General features: G+C 49.1%; 1 protein-coding gene across 1 annotated transcript; it reads left to right on the top strand.

Moving 5' to 3' along the window:
- The first annotated feature begins 9,996 nt into the window (after positions 1-9,996).
- LOC139250474 (zinc finger protein 436-like) lies at positions 9,997-18,255 on the top strand. Its single transcript, XM_070872876.1, has 2 exons — positions 9,997-10,254; positions 17,187-18,255. The coding sequence occupies exon 2, from the start codon at positions 17,296-17,298 to the stop codon at positions 18,163-18,165; it is 870 nt and encodes a 289-aa protein (XP_070728977.1). The 5' UTR covers positions 9,997-10,254; positions 17,187-17,295; the 3' UTR covers positions 18,166-18,255.
- Positions 18,256-18,327: the final 72 nt, after the last annotated feature.

Here is an 18,327-nt window from a genome sequence, read left to right as displayed (position 1 = left end):
AGGAGGTTACACAGATTGGGAGGGGTGTAGGGGCTGGAGGAGGTGAGAGATAGGGAGAGGTGTCGGGACTGGAGGAGGTTACAGAAAAAGGGATGGGCCTAGAGTTGGAGGAGGTTACAGATAGGGAGGGGTGTAGGGGCTGGAGGAGGTTATGGAGATTGGGAGAGATGTAGGGGATGGAGTAGGTTGGAGAGATACCAAGGTGTGTAGTGCTGGAGGAGGTGACAGAGGGGGAGGGTTGTCGTGCTGGAGGAGGTTGCAGATGTAGGGAGGGGTGTAGGGGCAGGGGGAGGTTAGAGAGATAGCAAGGGGTGTAGGGCTGGAGGAGGTTACAGAGATACGGAGGTGGATAGTGGCTGGATGGGGTTAGAGATATGAAGGGGTGTAGGGGCTGGAGGAGGGTTAGAGAGATAGGGAGGGAGGAGGGTTAGAGAGATAGGGAGGGGTGTAGGGGCTGGAGGAGGGTTAGAGAGATAGGGAGGGGTGTAGGGGCTGGAGAAGGGTTAGAGAGATAGGGAGGGAGGAGGGTTAGAGAGATAGGGAGGGGTGTAGGGGCTGGAGGAGGGTTAGAGAGATAGGGAGGGGTGTAGGGGCTGGAGGAGGTTTAGAGATAGGGAGGGATGTACGGCAGGAGGAGGTTCGAGAGATTGGGAGGGATGTAGGGCTGGGGCTTTGGGGCTGGAAGAGGTTTAGAGAGATATGAGAGGCATCGGTGCTGGAGGAGGTTGAGAGAGATAGGGAGGGTTGTAGGGCTGAGGAGGTTACAGAGATAGGGAGGGGTGTAGAGTCTGGAAGAGGTTTAGAGAGATAGGGAGGGTTGTAGGGCTGAGGAGGTTACAGAGATAGGGAGGGGTGTAGAGTCTGGAGGAGGTTACAGAGAGATAGGGAGGGATGTAGGGCTGGGGCTTTGGCGCTGGAGGAGGTTTAGAGAGATATGAGGGGTGCAGGGCTGGAGGAGGTGGGAGGGGAGGAGGTGGGAGGGGAGGAGAGGAGAGGAGAGGAGAGGGGAGGGGAGGGGAGGGGAGGGGAGGGGAGGGGAGGGGAGGGGAGGGGAGGGGAGGGGAGGGGAGGGGAGGGGAGGGGAGGGGAGGGGAGGGGAGGGGAGGGGAGGATTTGAACACGAGGCTGAGAATTTTAAAATCAGCGCCTCGCTGGGGGGGGGGGGCGCGGAGAAGTGCAGGAACACAACCCCCTCACTACCTACCCTGCACTAACTCCCATCATCTGTTAAATCACCGGGAGTTCCAGCGACACTCCTCCCCCTCTCTCTTGGTATTTATCCACTCACTGCCTCACTCAAAGCTTATCTCCCATTGACAGTCCGTGTGAGTGCCCTCGTTGTCCCAGAATTGCTCCCCGTGGACACCGACTGACCTTCCCCGTGCCTCCGTCGCCCTCCTCCTGTTCCATGACGGCCGACAAATTCAGGTTGTGTTCCAGTCAGCAAGCGAAAGATCGGGAGTGGGGGTGTATAAATTAAAACACATGGCGGGCCGGAGGAAGGGGCTTGGGGGGCCGTGTCCTGCCCACGGGCCGTATGTTTGACACCCCTGAGCTACACTGTCAAGCCCTGTAAGAATTTTCTATGTTTCAATGAGATCACCTCTCATTCTTCTAAACTGTAGAGAATATCGGCCTGGTCTACTCAATCTCTGCTCACTGGACAATCCCCCCATCCCAGGAATCAGTCTGGCGAACCTTCGTTACCATCCTCAATGGTCAGTACATCCTTCCTTGGGTAAGCAGCCAAACTGTACACAATACTCCAGGTGTAGTCTCACCAGGGCCCTATATAATTGCAGTAAGATGTCTAGGAGCAAGTTATTATTTAAATGGAGAAAGATTACAAAATGCTGCAGTACAGTGGCACCTGGGGTCACTTGTGTATGAAGCACAAAAGGATAGTATGCAGGTACAGAAAGTGATCAGGAAGGCCAATGGTATCTTGGCCTTTATTGCAAAGGGGATGGAGTATAAAAGCAGGGAAGTCTTGCTACAGCTATACAAGGTATCAGTGAGGCCACACCCTGGAATACTGCAAGCAGTTTTGGTTTCCATATTTACGAAAGGATTTACTTGCTTCGGAGCCCGTTCAGAGAAGGTTCACTTGATTGATTCTGGGGATGAGGGGGTTGACTTATGAGGAAAGGTTGAGTAGTTTGGGCCTCAACTCATTGAAATTCAGAAGAATGAGAGGTGATCTTATCAAAATGTATAAGATTATGAGGGTGCTTGACAAGGTGGATGCAGAGAGGATGTTTCCACTGATGGGTGAGACTCGAACTAGAGGGCATGATCTTAGAATAATGGCCACCCATTTAAAGCAAAGATGAGGAGGAATTTCTTCTTAGGGTTGTAAATCTGTGGAACTCGCTGCCTCAGACGGTTGTGGAAGCTGGGACATGAAATAAATTTAAGACAGAAATAGACAGTTTCTTAAAGGATAAGGGGTTATGGGGAGTGGGCGGGTAAGTGGAGCTGAATACATGATCAGATCAGCCATGATCTTATTGAATGGCGGAGCAGGCTCGAGAGGTCGTATGGCCCACTCCTGTTCCTATTTCTTATGTTCTTATGTTTACTCTTATCCTCAAATCCTCTTGTAATAAAAGGCTGACATACCATTTGGTTTCTTCATTGCTTGCTGTACCTGCATATTAACTTTCAGTGATTCGTGTACAAGGACACCAAGGTCCCTCTAAACACCGTTTCCCAATCTCTCACCATTTCAAGTAGCTGTTTCCAGTCCACTTTGGCTAAATCACAAATCAGCTTAATAAAATTGGCTTTTCCCCAATTGAGAACTTTTATTCCTGGTCTATCTTTGTCCTTTTCCATAACTACCCGAAATCTAACTGAATTACGATCACTAGCACCAAAATGCTGTCCCATCGATACCCCTTCCACCTGCCCAGCTTCAGTCCCTAATACTAAGTCCAGAACTTCCCCCTCTCTTGTTGGGCTTGCTATGTACTGACTAAAAAGTTCTGCTGGTTGCTGACCCCTCTGCGAAGGGAAAATAGGTCCTTCCTATCCACTCTATCTCGACCGCTCATAATTTTATACACCTCATTAAGGTCTCCCCTCAGTCTCCTCCGTTCCAAAGAAAACAAACTATTAAGAGGGTTGGTGGGCTGGAGGAGGTTACAGAGATAGGGAAGGGCGAGACCCTGGAGAGATTTGAACAAGAGAATGAGTATTTTAAAGACTGACGGCACCAGCCATCTCACCCAGCACATAATGTGACTCACTACTAACAGGAAGGATGTTACTTTAACTGCTAAAGATGCATAATGCGGGGAAATCAATCTCTGTCCCTTTAACTAACAGCAACATGGAAAGAGGGAAATGAATGACCTTTAAACACCTGGTCCACTTGGCACTGAAGTGTCTGAAACTCATAATAGGAACTCCAGGAAAACAAAATAATGACAAATGTTAAACTGTTTTGTTGACAAAAGAAATCTCGATGAAACTTTAAAAGATGAATTGTTGAACAGGGATTCACACAGACTCACCTGACAGGCTGACTCAGGATCCACCCCTCAAGCACCGTGATTGGTTGCAGAACACGCTGCTCCCTGGGCCCCCCGGCCTCTGACCTCTCTTCCTGTTGGTTCCCAGGGCAATCAATCACCACTCGCCAACATTACGCTGCCACATTAAGTTGAGGGGCTCGGAGGAAGAAATAAAATGATGCCGTGAATCTGAGTTAAGAAATAAAATTAGAAAAGCATGATTAAATAAACGGGGAGAGGCAATATAAACTAAAGGGTACAATCCTAAAGGGGGGTGCATGAACAGTGAGACCTGCGGGTATATGTGGACAAATCACTGAAGGTGGCAGGACAGGTTGAGAAAGCAGTTAAAAACACGTACAGGTTGCTGGGCATCAGAGTACAAAAGCAAGGAGGTTATGATGAACCTTTGTAAAACACCGGTTCGGCCTCAACTGGAGCATTGTGTTCAATTCTGGGCACCACACATTAGGATGTGAAGGCCTTAGAGAGGGTGCAGAAAAGATTGACAAGAATGATTCACGAGATGAGGTACTTCAGTTCCGTGGATTGACTGGAGAAGCTGGGGTTGTTCTCCTTGGAGCAGAGAAGGTTAAGAGGAGAATTGCTAGAAGTGTTCAAAATCATGAGGGGTCTGGACAGAGTAGATAGAGAGATACTGTTCCCATTGGTGGAGGGGTCGAGAACCAGAGGAGACGGAAAGGTGAATGGCAAAATAACCAAAGGTGACATCAAAAAAATCTACTTTATGCAGCGAGTGGTTAGGATCCAGAATGCACGGCCTGAAAGGGTGGTGGAGGAAGACTCAATCACAGCTTTCAAAAAAAAAAAAACAAGTTGGATAAGTATCTGAAAAAAAACATTTTGCAGGGCCGGGGAAAGGGAGTAGGCAAGGGTTCGACGGGCCAAATGGCCTTCCGTGCTGTAAACATTCTCTGATTGTGTGAGCAGAACCACTCTGTTCCCTGACTCAATCTAAAGCCTTCCCGATTGTGAACACCTCTGTTAAACCTGCTCTGCACCTTCACTGCTCCAAGGAGAACCACCCCAGATGCTGCAGCCATCATCTTATTGAATGGCGGCAGGCTCGAGGGGCCAAAGGGCCGACTCATCTCCAATTTCTGATGTTCTCATGTATTCATGTCACTGGTCCCCATCCTGCACCTGCTTCCTGCAGTAAGATGGCCGCCGCGCATGCTCCCTGCCCTGCAGCGGGACAATGGAAAGTATGGTGATGTCGAGGAAGCCCCGCCCCTGTTGCTCCCTGCTCCCCGAGGCGGGCGGACCCGTGCTGCCCAAAGCTGGCGGCCGAACTCCCGGCAACCCCCGACAATAACCAAGGCCCGTCCCCGCCCGAAGGTGCCCCGCAGCTGCCACCCAAATCTCACCGCCCGCGCGTGTCCGTGAGTCCTCCGCGGGGGAGGGGGCAAAACGTCGTCCGTCGACAGCTAATCTCCCACAATAGGCTGGCCCCGCGCCTGCGCAAAACTCCTCCCCGCCTCACATGGGCCCCGAGCTCAAAGGTTGCGAGCCAATGGAGAGGCGTCGTGGGGCACCAGCCCACCCAGCGTGCTGCTCCGCGCCAATCAGTGGTGGGGGGCGGGGCCGGGGCACCAATCACTGGTCCCTGAAGGTGCTGACTCTGGCCAGGTTCAGTTCTACACTCACTGGTTCCCCTCCCCTGAAGGTACTGACTCTGGCCAGGTTCAGTTCAACACTCACTGGTTCCCCTCCCCTGAAGGTACTGACTCTGGCTGGGTTCAGTTCTGCACTCACTGGTTCCCCTCCCCTGAAGGTGCTGACTCTGGCCAGGTTCAGTTCTACACTCACTGGTTCCCCTCCCCTGAAGGTACTGACTCTGGCTGGGTTCAGTTCTACACTCACTGGTTCCCCTCCCCTGAAGATACTGACTCTGGCTGGGTTCAGTTCTACACTCACTGGTTCCCCTCCCCTGAAGGTACTGACTCTGGCTGGGTTCAGTTCTACACTCACTGGTTCCCCTCCCCTGAAGGTACTGACTCTGGCTGGGTTCAGTTCGACACTCACTGGTTCCCCTCCCCTGAAGGTACTGACTCTGGCTGGGTTCAGTTCTACACTCACTGGTTCCCCTCCCCTGAAAGTACTGACTCTGGCTGGGTTCAGTTCTACATTCACTGGTTCCCCTCCCCTGAAGGTACTGACTCTGGCTGGGTTCAGTTCTACACTCACTGGTTCCCCTCCCCTGAAAGTACTGACTCTGGCTGGGTTCAGTTCTACACTCACTGGTTCCCCTCCCCTGAAGGTACTGACTCTGGCTGGGTTCAGTTCTACACTCACTGGTTCCCCTCCCCTGAAGGTACTGACTCTGGCTGGGTTCAGTTCTACACTCACTGGTTCCCCTCCCCTGAAAGTACTGACTCTGGCTGGGTTCAGTTCTACACTCACTGGTTCCCCTCCCCTGAAGGTACTGACTCTGGCTGGGTTCAGTTCTACACTCAGTGGTTCCCCTCCCCTGAAGGTACTGACTCTGGCTGGGTTCAGTTCTACACTCACTGGTTCCCCTCCCCTGAAGGTACTGACTCTGGCTGGGTTCAGTTCTACACTCACTGGTTCCCCTCCCCTGAAGGTACTGACTCTGGCTGGGTTCAGTTCCAGACACTGACATCATTCACTTTGTATCTTCAGCAAGATGGCCGCGCATGCGCTGTGCTGCTCACTCAATCAAGATGGCGGAGCGCTGAACCTGCCTTCCTGCTCGAATATGGCCGCCGTTAGCCTGGGCCTGTGACGGGAAGAAAGCCCCGAAACTGCTTCCGCCGATATTCCGGTTATTATTGCTGGCTTCCGGCGGGCACCGGTTGTTTGTGAAGCCTCCCCGGCTCCCCGCTGGTCCCTTACTCCGCTCCGTCCCGCTGATAAAGAGAATTCTGAGGAGCCTGTCCAAAACACGTCTTCTCCGCCATTACACGCACTGCGCATGCTCCAAACACATCCACGGCCCGCGCCTGCGCACTGAGCTCCTGTAGTCTGGGTGCGGCACATTTTCCCCCGCAGGGCATGCTGGGTAGATAAGACCATGACAAACAGGAGCAGGAGTGGGCCAGATACTGCAAAGGTTATATACAGAGTGAAGCTCCCTCTGTACTGTCCTAAACAATCCCAGGGCAGGTACAGCACGGGTTAGTTACAATTTAAAGCTTGCTGTACGCTGACTTTCATCAAACACATCAAGCAGGTACAGCACATGTTAAATACACAGTAAGTGTCCCTGCACACTGTCCCACCAGGTATTCCCAGGGCATGTACAGCACGGGTTAGATACAGAATACAGCTCCCTCTGCACAGTCCCAAGAAACAATCCCAGGGCAGGTACAGCGCAACTATTTTGTTGTTAATCTTTAAATCAAATGCCCCTGATTAAAGGGAGGAGGGCACTATAACCAACAAAATAAACTAATTAAACTTTGGATGGTAAACTTAAATCAAATTAAAATTTGGTTGCTCGAGGTGACGATGCACTCCAGTCCCTCCAGTGCCGACCTCTTACAGAAAGCCACAAGCGTACCGGTAGCAGCTACAGCAGGGTTTAGAGACAGAGTGAAGCTCCCTCTGCACTGTCCCATCAAACACTCCCAGGGCAAGTACAGCATAATTTAAATGCAGGGTAAACGTCTTTCAAAACAGCCAATCCAAAAATTCACAGGACAAGCACAACACAGGTTAGGTACACATTATCATCATCATAGGCAGTCTCTCGAAATCAAGGAAGACTTGCTTACACTCTAAAGGTGATTTCTTAGGTGACTAAACATTCCAATACGGGAATTACAGTCTCTGTCACAGGTGAGACAGCCAGTCATTGAAGGAAAGGGTAGGTGGGACTGGTTTTCCACATGCTCCTACGCTTGGTTTCTGCATGCTCTCAGTGATGAGACTTGAGGTGCTCAGCACCCTCCCGGATGCACTTCCTCCACTTAGGGCGGAATTTAGCCAAGGAATCAGTGGTGATGCTGCATTTTTATCAAGGAGGCTTTGAAGGTGTCCTTGAAAAGTTTCCTCTGATCACCTTGGGCTCGCTTGCCATGTAGGAGTTCTGAGCAGAATGCTTGCTTTGGGAATCTTTCGTCAGCCATGTGAACAATGTGGCGAGCCAGGGTATCTCCGAAAATGGAGCACGCCGTATCCACAAGAGATGGACACTGCAGAGACTGGAGTGCATAATTTCAAGAGAGAACATAATTTTTATTTAATTAATTTGATTTGATTTGACAAAAGTTCTCTTTATTTTGAATTATTAAGTTGTGTTTTTGGTGCCCTCAAAAAGAAAACAAGGGGGCACTTTAATGAAAGTTTCTGGAGTGTGACCCCCCCCCCCCTTTAATCAGGGGGCACTTGATTATTGTTCTACTTAAAATAATTGTGAACAATGTGGCCCACCCAACGCAGCTGGTCGAGTGTGGTCAGTGCTTCGATGCTGAGGATGTTGGCCTGATCGAGGAAACACCGGGAATGGTTTGATGAGAATGACCAGGAGATCCAAGAGCTAATAAATCGCAAGAACAGGGCATTTCTGAACCTAAAACAACAACCCAACTCGGGACCAGCAAAGCAGCATTACAGGTGGCTTCAGGCCGAGGTCCAAGAAAAAATCTGTGACCTAAAGCATAGATGGTTCGTGGAGCAATCAGAGGAGATTCAGCAGCTGGCTGACAGCCATGATGTGTGAGGATCCTTCACATCAGTCAACGCCACCTACAGCACAACCACCCAAGGCACCACCCCACTGTTGGCCAAGAATGGAGAAACACTCATCAAACAGTCCCATCAAACAGACCCAGGGCAGGAACAACACAGGTTAGATACAGAGTAAAGCGCACTCTACACTGTCCCATCAAACACTCCGAGGGAAGATACAGCATGGATTAGATAAGAGAGAAAAGCTTGCTCTACACTATCCCATCAAAAACTGCCAGAGCAGGTACAGCATGGGTTCGACAGAAAGGTTTAGGCTCGGTTTACCAGGACTTGGAACCTGGGCAACAGAAGGCACAGTCACCAATTATAATCAGGGATACTCAGGAAGACAGATATCTCATGGGTGGGGGGCAGGATGGTGGTTGTGGGGCTGGAGGAATTTACAGAGCTCGGGAGGGGCGAGGCAATTTAGGGGTTTGAAAATATTAGAATTTTCAAATCAAGGTGTTGCTTAACCATAAGCCAGTGTAGGTCAGTGAGGACAGGGGTGATGGGTGAGCTGGACTTGGTGCGAGTTAGGGCATGGGAAGCCGAATTTTTGATTAACTCTAGTTTATGTACAGTCGAATGTGGGAGGAGTGCATTGGAATAGTCAAGTCCAGAAGTAACAAAAGCATGGATGAGGGCTTCAGCAGTGGTTGAGCTGAGGCAAGAGCGGAAACGGATGATGTTACAGAGATGGAAATAGGCAGTCTTAATTATGCCGTGGATATATGGTTAAAAAACCTATTTCAGGGTTAAGTATGACACCAAGGTTGCAAAAAGTATGGTTCAGGCTCAGACAGAAGTTGGGGAGAGGGACGGAGTCTGTGGCTAGGGAACGGAGGTTGTGGCAATGACAATTACAAATATCAGAATATTTGACAGGCTATCATGTGCAAAATGTGTGGATGAGTTTGTAAAGTTCAATCGGTTACAAAAACTGGTTACAGAAAGTAAGGGATTTTGAACCTTATGCAAGATGGTTCAATAATGGGGTGGTTCAAAGGATTTCAGTTGAGTTTAAACTGACACACTGCAGTGAAGTCTACTACAACTACAACTCGTACTCAAATGGAACAAGTTTGGGGTTTGATAGAAGGTGAACTAGGTGAGAAATGACATAAGTTAGATAAAGAAAAAGCACTAAAATGGAACAGTCAGTAACAGAACATCAATTAGTCTCCTCTGATCATGGAGGAATCAAATATTCGACAGACTGTGTTTGAAACAAAGATAATTTATTCAACATTTATACACAATATTAATCTCCAGCTCAGGTATAGGGGTTATTAAGATCATCAGAAACAAAGTAGAGCTGCCAGAGTGAACATGTTTCAGTGCCCAATGCAATCACAGTAATTCCTGTTCTATTTACAAATGCAGCCTTTCTCCTCAGCCCATTCAAAACTGAGATAAGGAGAAATGTCTTCTCTCAGAGGGTTGTAAATCTGTGGAATTCTCTGCCCCAGAGAGCAGTGGAGGCTGGGTCATTGAATATATTTAAGGCGGAGATAGCCAGATTTTTGAGCGATAATGGAGTATAGGGTTCTGGGGAGCGGGCAGAGAAGTGGAGCTGAGTCTATGATCAGACCAGCCATGATCTTATTGAATGGGGAGCAGGCTCAGGGGTCCGGCTGGCCCACTCCTGCTCCAATTTCTCATGGTCTTATGAACCCAGCATGCCCCGCGCGGAATAATATGCCGCATCCAGACGACAGGAGCTCAGTGCGCAGGCGCGGTTCTTGGATGTGTTTGGAGCATGCGCGGTGCGTGTAATGGCGGAGGAGACACGGTTTGCACAGGCTCCTTAGATGTGCCTTTTCAGCGGGACGGAGCGGAATAATGGACCAGCGGGGAGCCGGGGAGGCTTCATAAACAACCGGTGCCCGCCGCAAACCCGGAATAATAACCGGAATATCGGCGGTTGCAGCTTCAGGTCGTTCTCCCGGTCACAGGCCCAGGATAACGGCGGCCATCTTCGTATAGGAAGGCAGGGTCATCGCTCCGCCATCTTGGTTCAGTGAGTAGCATAGCGCATGCGCTGCTATCTTGGTGTCGAAACAAAGTGAATGATGTCAGTGTCTGGAACTGCATCCAGCCAGAGTCAGTACCTTCAGGGGAGGGGAACCAGTGAGTGTAGAACTGAACCCAGCCAGAGTCAGTACCTTCAGGGGAGGGGAACCAGTGAGTGTAGAACTGAACCCAGCCAGAGTCAGTACCTTCAGGGGAGCGGAACCAGTGAGTGTAGAACTGAACCCAGCCAGAGTCAGTACCTTCAGGGGAGCGGAACCAGTGAGTGTAGAACTGAACCCAGCCAGAGTCAGTACCTTCAGGGGAGGGGAACCAGTGAGTGTAGAACTGAACCCAGCCAGAGTCAGTACCTTCAGGGGAGGGGAACCAGTGAGTGTAGAACTGAACCCAGCCAGAGTCAGTACCTTCAGGGGAGGGGAACCAGTGAGTGTAGAACTGAACCCAGCCAGAGTCAGTACCTTCAGGGGAGGGGAACCAGTGAGTGTAGAACTAAAGCCAGCCAGAGTCAGCACCTTCAGGGGAGGGGAATCAGTGAGTGTAGAACTGAACCCAGCCAGAGTCAGTACCTTCAGGGGAGGGGAACCAGTGAGTGTAGAACTGAACCCAGCCAGAGTCAGTACCTTCAGGGGAGGGGAACCAGTGAGTGTAGAACTGAACCCAGCCAGAGTCAGTACCTTCAGGGGAGGGGAACCAGTGAGTGTAGAACTGAACCCAGCCAGAGTCAGTACCTTCAGGGGAGGGGAACCAGTGAGTGTAGAACTGAACCCAGCCAGAGTCAGTACCTTCAGGGGAGGGGAACCAGTGAGTGTAGAACTGAACCCAGCCAGAGTCAGTACCTTCAGGGGAGGGGAACCAGTGAGTGTAGAACTGAACCCAGCCAGAGTCAGTACCTTCAGGGGAGGGGTACCAGTGAGTGTAGAACTGAACCCAGCCAGAGTCAGTACCTTCAGGGGAGGGGAACCAGTGAGTGTAGAACTGAACCCAGCCAGAGTCAGTACCTTCAGGGGAGGGGAACCAGTGAGTGTCGGACTGAACCCAGCCCGAGTCAGCACCTTCAGGGGAGGGGAAGCAGTGAGTGCAGAACTAAACCCAGCCAGAGTCAGCACCTTCAGGGGATGAGGGGAACCAGTGAGTGTCGAACTGAACCCAGCCAGAGTCAGCACCTTCAGGAGAGGTGAGCTAGTGGAACCAGTGAGTGTGGAACTGAACCCAGCCAGCCAACACCCTCTGGTAATGAGAGGGAGGAGAACAAGTGAGTGTGGAACTGAACCCAGCCAGGGTCAGCACCATCAGCGGAGGTGAGCTAGGGGAACCAGTGAGTGTGGAACTGAACCCAGATAGAACTAGAGTTTTCAGTGGAGGAGAGGGGCACCAGTGAGTGTGGAAATGTTCCCAGCCACAGTCAGCATCTTGAAGGAAGTGAGGAGAACCAGTGAGTGTAGAACTGAACCCAGCCAGAGCCAGCACTTTCAGGGAAGCAGATGGAGGGGAGCCAGTGAGTGTCGAACTGAATGCAGCCAGAATTGTTGGTGAAAATTGGGAGTGGAGGGAAAATAGTCTATAACATAAGAAATAGGAGCAGGAGTAGGCCATTTGGCCCCTCGAGCCTGCTTCCCATTCAATAAGATCATGGCTGATCTGATCATGGACTCGGCTCCACTTCCCTGCCCACTACCCATAACCCTTTATTCCCTTATCGTTCAAAAATGTGTCTATCCCCACCTTAAATTATTCAATGACTCAGCTTGCACAGCTCTTTGGGGCACAGAATTCCAGGGATTTGCCACCCTCAGAGAGGAAATTCCTCCTCACCTCACTTTTAAATGGGCGGCTCCTTATTCTGAGACTATGTCCCCCTAGTTTTAGTTTCCCCTATGAGTGGAAATATCCTCTCTGCATCCACCTTGGCGAGCCCCCTCATTATCATTAAGTTTCAATACGATCATCTCTCATTCTTCGAAGCTCCAATGTGTATAGGCCCAACCTACTCAACCTATCCTCAGAAGTCAACCCCCCCATCTCCGGAATCAACCTCGTGAACCTTCTCTGAACAGCCTTCAATGCAAGTATATCCTTCCTTCGATACGGAGACCAAAACTGTACGCAGTACTCCAGGTGTGGCCTCACCAATACTCTTTACAGTTGCAGCAGGACTTCTCTGCTTTTATACTCTATCCCCCTTGCAATACAGGCCAACATTCCATTTGCCTTACTGATTACTTGCCGTACCTGCATACTAACTTTTTGTGTTTCATGCACAAGACCCCCAAGTCTCTCTGTAATGCAGCTCTTTGCAATTTTCCTCCATTTAAATTATAATTTGCTTTTCTATTATTTCTGCCAAAGTGGTTAACTTCACATTTTCCCACATTATACTCCATCTGCCAAATGTTTGCCCTCTCACTTAACCTGTCTATATCCCTTTGCATATTTTTTGTGTCCTCCGTACAATTTTTGTAACAACAGCAAACTCGGTCACTTCATCCAAGTCATTAATATGGATTGTAATTAGTTGAAGACCCAGCACCGATCCCTGCGGCATCCCACTAGTCATGTTTGCCAACTGGAAAATGACCATTTATCCCGACCCTCTGTTTTCTGTTGGTTTGCCAATCCTCTATCCACGTTAATACATAACCTCCAACCCTGTGAGCTTTTATCTTGTGCAGTAACCTCTTATGTGGCACCTTATCGAATGCCTTCTGGAAATCCAAATACACCACACCCACTGCTTCCCCCTAATCCACCCTGCTCATTACATCCTCAAAGTACTCCAGCGAATTTGTCAAACATGATTTCCCTTTCATAAAACCATGTTGAATCTGCTTGATTGAATCATGCTTTTCCAAATGTCCTGCTACTACTTCCTTAATAATGGACTCCAGCATTTTCCCAATGACAGATGTTAGACTAACTGGTCTAAATTGTCCTGCTTTTTGTCTGTTTCCTTTTTCAAATAGGCACGTTACATTTGCGGCTTTCCAATCTGTTGGGACCGTCCTCAAATCCAGGGAATTTTGGTAGATTACAACCAATGCATCCACTATCTCTGCAGCCACTTCTCTTAAGACCCTAGGATGCAAGCCATCAGGTCCAGGGGACTTGTCTGCCTTTAGTCCTATTATTTTACCGAGTACTACGTCATTAGTGATAGTGATTGTATTGCGTTCCTCCCTATCGATAGTCCCTCGCTTATCCACTGCTGGGATGTTTTTAGTGTCTTCCACCATGAAGGACTCTTACTATCTGTTTTTATATTTTGTGCTAGTTTTCTTTCATAATCTATCTTCCCTCTCAATCATTTTTTTAGCCGTTCTCTGCTGGCTTTTAAAAATGTCAGAAACCTCTGGCCTCCCACTAGACTTGGCCACACCGTATGCCTTTGTTTTCAATTTGATAACTCCCTTATTTCCTCAGTTAGCCACGGATGGTTATCCCGTCTCTTACAGTCTTTGCTTCTCATTGGAATATATTTTTGTTACAGGTTATGAAATATTTCCTTAAATGTCTGCCACTGCTCATCAACCATCCCATTCTTTAATCTATTTTCCCAGTCCACTTTAGCCAACTCTGCCCTCATACCATTGTAGTCTCCTTTATTTCAGCTTAGGACCCTGGTTTGAGAACCAACTTTCTCACCAACCATAATATGGTTGAATTTGAAATTCAACCATATTATGGTCACTCATTCTGAGAGGATCTTTTAGTACCAGATCACTTATTAATCCAGCCTCATTACACAGAACTCGATCTAAGATAGCCTGCTCCCTGGTTGGTTCCACAACATACTGTTTAAGGAAACTATCTCGGATACACTCTATGGACTCCTCCTCAAGGCTACCCTGGCCAATTTGCTTTGTCCAATCAATATGAAGTTTAAAATCACCCATAATTATTGCCGTTCCTTTTATTACAAGCCTCCATTATTTCTTGATTTATACTCCGTCCAACAGTGTAGCTACTGTTAGGGGCCTATAGACTCTGCCCACCAGTGATTTTCCCTTTATTATTCCTCATCTCCACCCAAACTGATTCAATATATTGATCCTCTGAGCAAATATCGTTTCTCACTGAAGCACTGATCTCATTCTTTATTAACAGAGCTACCCCACCTCCTTTTCCTTTCTGTCTGTCCTTCTGAATTGTCAAATATCCCTGAATATTTAGTTCCCAGTCTTGGTCACCTTGCAAACACGTCTCTGTAATTGCTATCAGATCATACCCATTTGGATCCATTTGTGCCGTCAATTCATCTATTTTGTTACAAATGTTATGTGCATTTAGACAAAGAGCTTTTAAATTTGTGTTTTTTCCTGTTTTTCCTGCTTTTTTCCTCTGTCCTTCCAACTCACTTTCTATATTTTTGCTTTCTAATTCCAGCTTTACTTCCCTCCCACTGAATCTATTCTCAGGTTCCCATCCCCTGCTAAGCTAGTTTAAACCCTCCCCAACAGCACTGACAACTCCCTGCCCCCCCACCCCCCCCGCGAGGATATTGGTCCCGGCTCTGTTGAGGTGCAACCCGTCCGGCTTGTACGGGTCCCACCTCCCTCCAGAACCGGTCCCAATGCATCAGGAATCTAAAGCCCTCCCTCCTGCATCATATCTCCAGCCAGGCATTCATCTGCTCTATCCTCCTATTTCTGTACTCACTAGTTCATGGCACCAGGAGTCATTCTAAATATTACCCTAGACCATGTCACTGTTTATAATTACACATGACCCAGTCTCGGTTTATATTACATTCGACCCTGCCTCTGTTTATATTACACTAGACCCTGTCCCTGTTTACACTACACTTGACAGTATCCCTGTTTATAAATAGAAGTATAGAGTACAAACGCATGGATATTATGATGAACTTGTACAAAACAGGAGCAGCTGGGGTTGCAAGGGGGATAGAGTATAAAAGCAGAGAAGTCCTGCTACAACTGTACAGGGTATTGGTGAGGCCACACCGAGAGTACTGCGTACAGTTTTGGTCTCTGTATTTAAGGAAGGATATACTTTCATTGGAGGCAGTTCAGAGAAGATTCACTAGGTTGATTCCTGAGATGAGGGCATTGACTTATGAAGAAAGGTTGAGTAGTTTGGACCTATACTCATTGAAGTTCAGAAGAATGAGGGGTGATCTTATTGAAACTTAAAACATACTGGAGGGCTTGACAAGGTGGATGCAGAGAGGATATTTCCACTCATAGGAGAATCCAGAACTAGAGGGCATAGTTTTAGAATAAGGGGTTGCCCATTTAAAACTGAGATGAGGGGGAATTTCTTCTCTCAGAGGGTTCGAATTCTGTGGAATTCTCTGCCCCAGAAAGCTGTGGAGGCTGGATCATTGAATTTTTTTAAGGCGGAGATAGACAGATTTTTTGAGCGATATGAGAGTAAAGGTTTATGGGAGCGAGGGGGAAGTGAAGTGGAGTTGAGTCCATGATCAGATCAGCCATGATTTTATTGAATGATGGAGCAGACTCGAGGGGCCAAATGGCCTACTCCCGCTCTTATTTCTTGTGTTCTCCTTAGAGCAGGGAAGATTGAGAGGAGAGTTGATCGAGGTGTTCAAAATCATGAGTGGTCTTGCCAGAGTAGATCGAGAGATACTGTTTCCATTGGCAGAAGGGTCGAGAACCAGAGGACACAGATTTAAGGTGATTGGCAAAAGAACCAAAGGCGACACAAGAAAAAACCTTTTTGCGTAGCGAGTGTTTAATATCTGGATTGCACAGCCTGAAAGGGTGGTGGAGGCAGACTCAATCACGGCTTTCAAAAGGGAGTTGGATAAGTACCTGAAAGAAAAACATTTGCACGGCTGTGGGGTAAGGGCGGGGGAGTGGGACTAGCTGAGGTGCTCTTGCAGAGAGCTGGCACGGGCTCGACGGGCCGAATGGTCTTGTTCCGAGCTGTAACCATTCTCTGATTCTATGGTTCTAACTCTCTCAGCATCAGCCTCTATTCACTTCTCCCTCATATGCTGATCTTCAGTGCATCGATACTGGAAACACAGAGCGACCAATCCAGAGCCGCTCTGTATCAGGGTGGGTGCTGTATACGGAAGTCGCTCCCTGGCCTCCTGTGTGGGTCTGTTTGTTGCATCAGTTTGAGCTGGAGTGGAGAGGGGGAGAAGCTGCTGGGTTTAAACCCCAGTACCTCTGGGCCCAGTCGGGACCAACAATTTCCGATGAGAGACCGTCAACGGCGGTGGATTCTAGGGGAGATTAGGTTGTGAAACAGACACTGCCCGCACAATGTAGAAGCGTATTGTTTTAGGAACAAGTATTTCTGTAGGGGCTTTCAATATACAGATTTGTTTTAATCCATTCTTAGGATGTGGTTGTCGCTCGTAGGGCCAGAATATATTTCCAATTTCCATTTGCCCCTTGACAAGGTGATGGTGGGCCTTCTCGAACTGCTGCAGTCCGTGTGGTGAAGGCCCTCCCACAATGCTGTTAGGTGAGGAGTTCCAGGATTTTCACCCAGTGACGATGTAGGAACGGTGATATATGCCCAAGTCAGGATGGTGTGAGACTTGGAGGGGAACTTGGAGGTGATGGATTTCCATGCACCTGCTGCCCTGGTCCATCTAGGCGGGATAGGTTGTGGGTTTGGGAAGTTCTGTCAAAGTTCTGGTCGAGTTGCAGATGTTTAAATTCCCTCCCCTTCACCCCGCCCACCTCTCCCTCCTCCCATAGAAGCCAGAGTCTTGTGTCGGCCCAGACCGGTTGGTGGGTTCCCTTCCCTGCAGGACATTAGTGACCAGTTGGGTTATTACAACAATCCGTCAGCTTTCATGGTCACTTTTCTTCTGCTGATGGCCGCACAAATAGCCAGGTTCATTCAGCTCAATTTCACAACCTGCCTTTGTGTTTTTGTGGGTTCTCTCTCACCCACCCTTTTTCCTGTTTGAAACTCACTTTACAGGGTATTAAAAGGGGAGGAGTTGTCAACCAGAGGCCCAAACCAAACATCACATTAAGATCTGACGGAGTCACTCGATTCATCGGGAACGGAATATCATCGGCCTTTGATCATGGAAGCAAAAAGCACTGTTCACAGCGGGGAGAAACAGTACACGTGCTCTGTGTGTGGACAAGGCTTCAACCGATCATCCAACCTGGAGAAACACAAGTGTAGTCACACTGGGGAGAAACTGTGTAAATGTGCGGACAGTGGGAAATGTTTCAACTACCCATCCCAGCTGGAAACACATCGGCGAGTTCACACTGGGGAGAGGCCATTCAGCTGCTCTGAGTGTGGGAAAGGATTCACTCAATTATCCAACCTGCTGATACACCAGCGAGTTCACACTGGGGCGAGACCGTTTAGCTGCTCCGATTGTGGGAAGGGATTCACTCGGTCAGCCGACCTGCTGAGGCACCAGCGAGTTCACACTGGGGAGAGGCCATTCACCTGCTCAGAGTGTGGGGAAGGATTCACTCAGTCATCCAACCTGCTGATACACCAGCGAGTTCACACTGGGGAGAGGCCGTTCACCTGCTCCGATTGTGGGAAGGGATTCCCTCGGTCCTCCCACCTGCTGGCACACCAGCGAGTTCACACCGGGGAGAGGCCGTTCACCTGCTCCGATTGTGGGAAGGGATTTGCTCGGTCCTCCCACCTGCTGAGGCACCAGCGAATTCACGCTGGGGAGAGGCCATTCACCTGCTCTGAGTGTGGGAAGGAATTCACTACATCATCCCACCTGCTGGCACACCAGCCGGTTCACACTCAGGAGAGGCCGTTCACCTGCTCTGAGTGTGGGAAGGGATTCACTCAGTCATCCCACTTGCTGACACACCAGCGAGTTCACACCGGGGAGAGGCCGTTCATCTGCTCTGAGTGTGGGAGGGGATTCACTCAGTCATCCACCCTGCTGAAACACCAGAGAGTTCACAAGTGACTGCAGGGGTGGGATTCTGCTGTTATTGCTGCTGTTAATCACATCCGGACTGAACCATGTTCATTCTGACAGTTGGGGTTTGTTTCCGCTGATGTCAATAACTCGTGTAACTGGACTGGAGTTTAATATTTGGGAGAAAGACAAATAAATTCTTGTTGCTTT

Source organism: Pristiophorus japonicus, unplaced genomic scaffold (assembly GCF_044704955.1).
Source record: "Pristiophorus japonicus isolate sPriJap1 unplaced genomic scaffold, sPriJap1.hap1 HAP1_SCAFFOLD_382, whole genome shotgun sequence".
Lineage (NCBI taxonomy): Eukaryota > Metazoa > Chordata > Chondrichthyes > Pristiophoridae > Pristiophorus > Pristiophorus japonicus.
The sequence above is the reverse complement of the archived record's forward strand: the minus strand, read 5'-3'. Positions and strand labels throughout refer to the sequence as shown.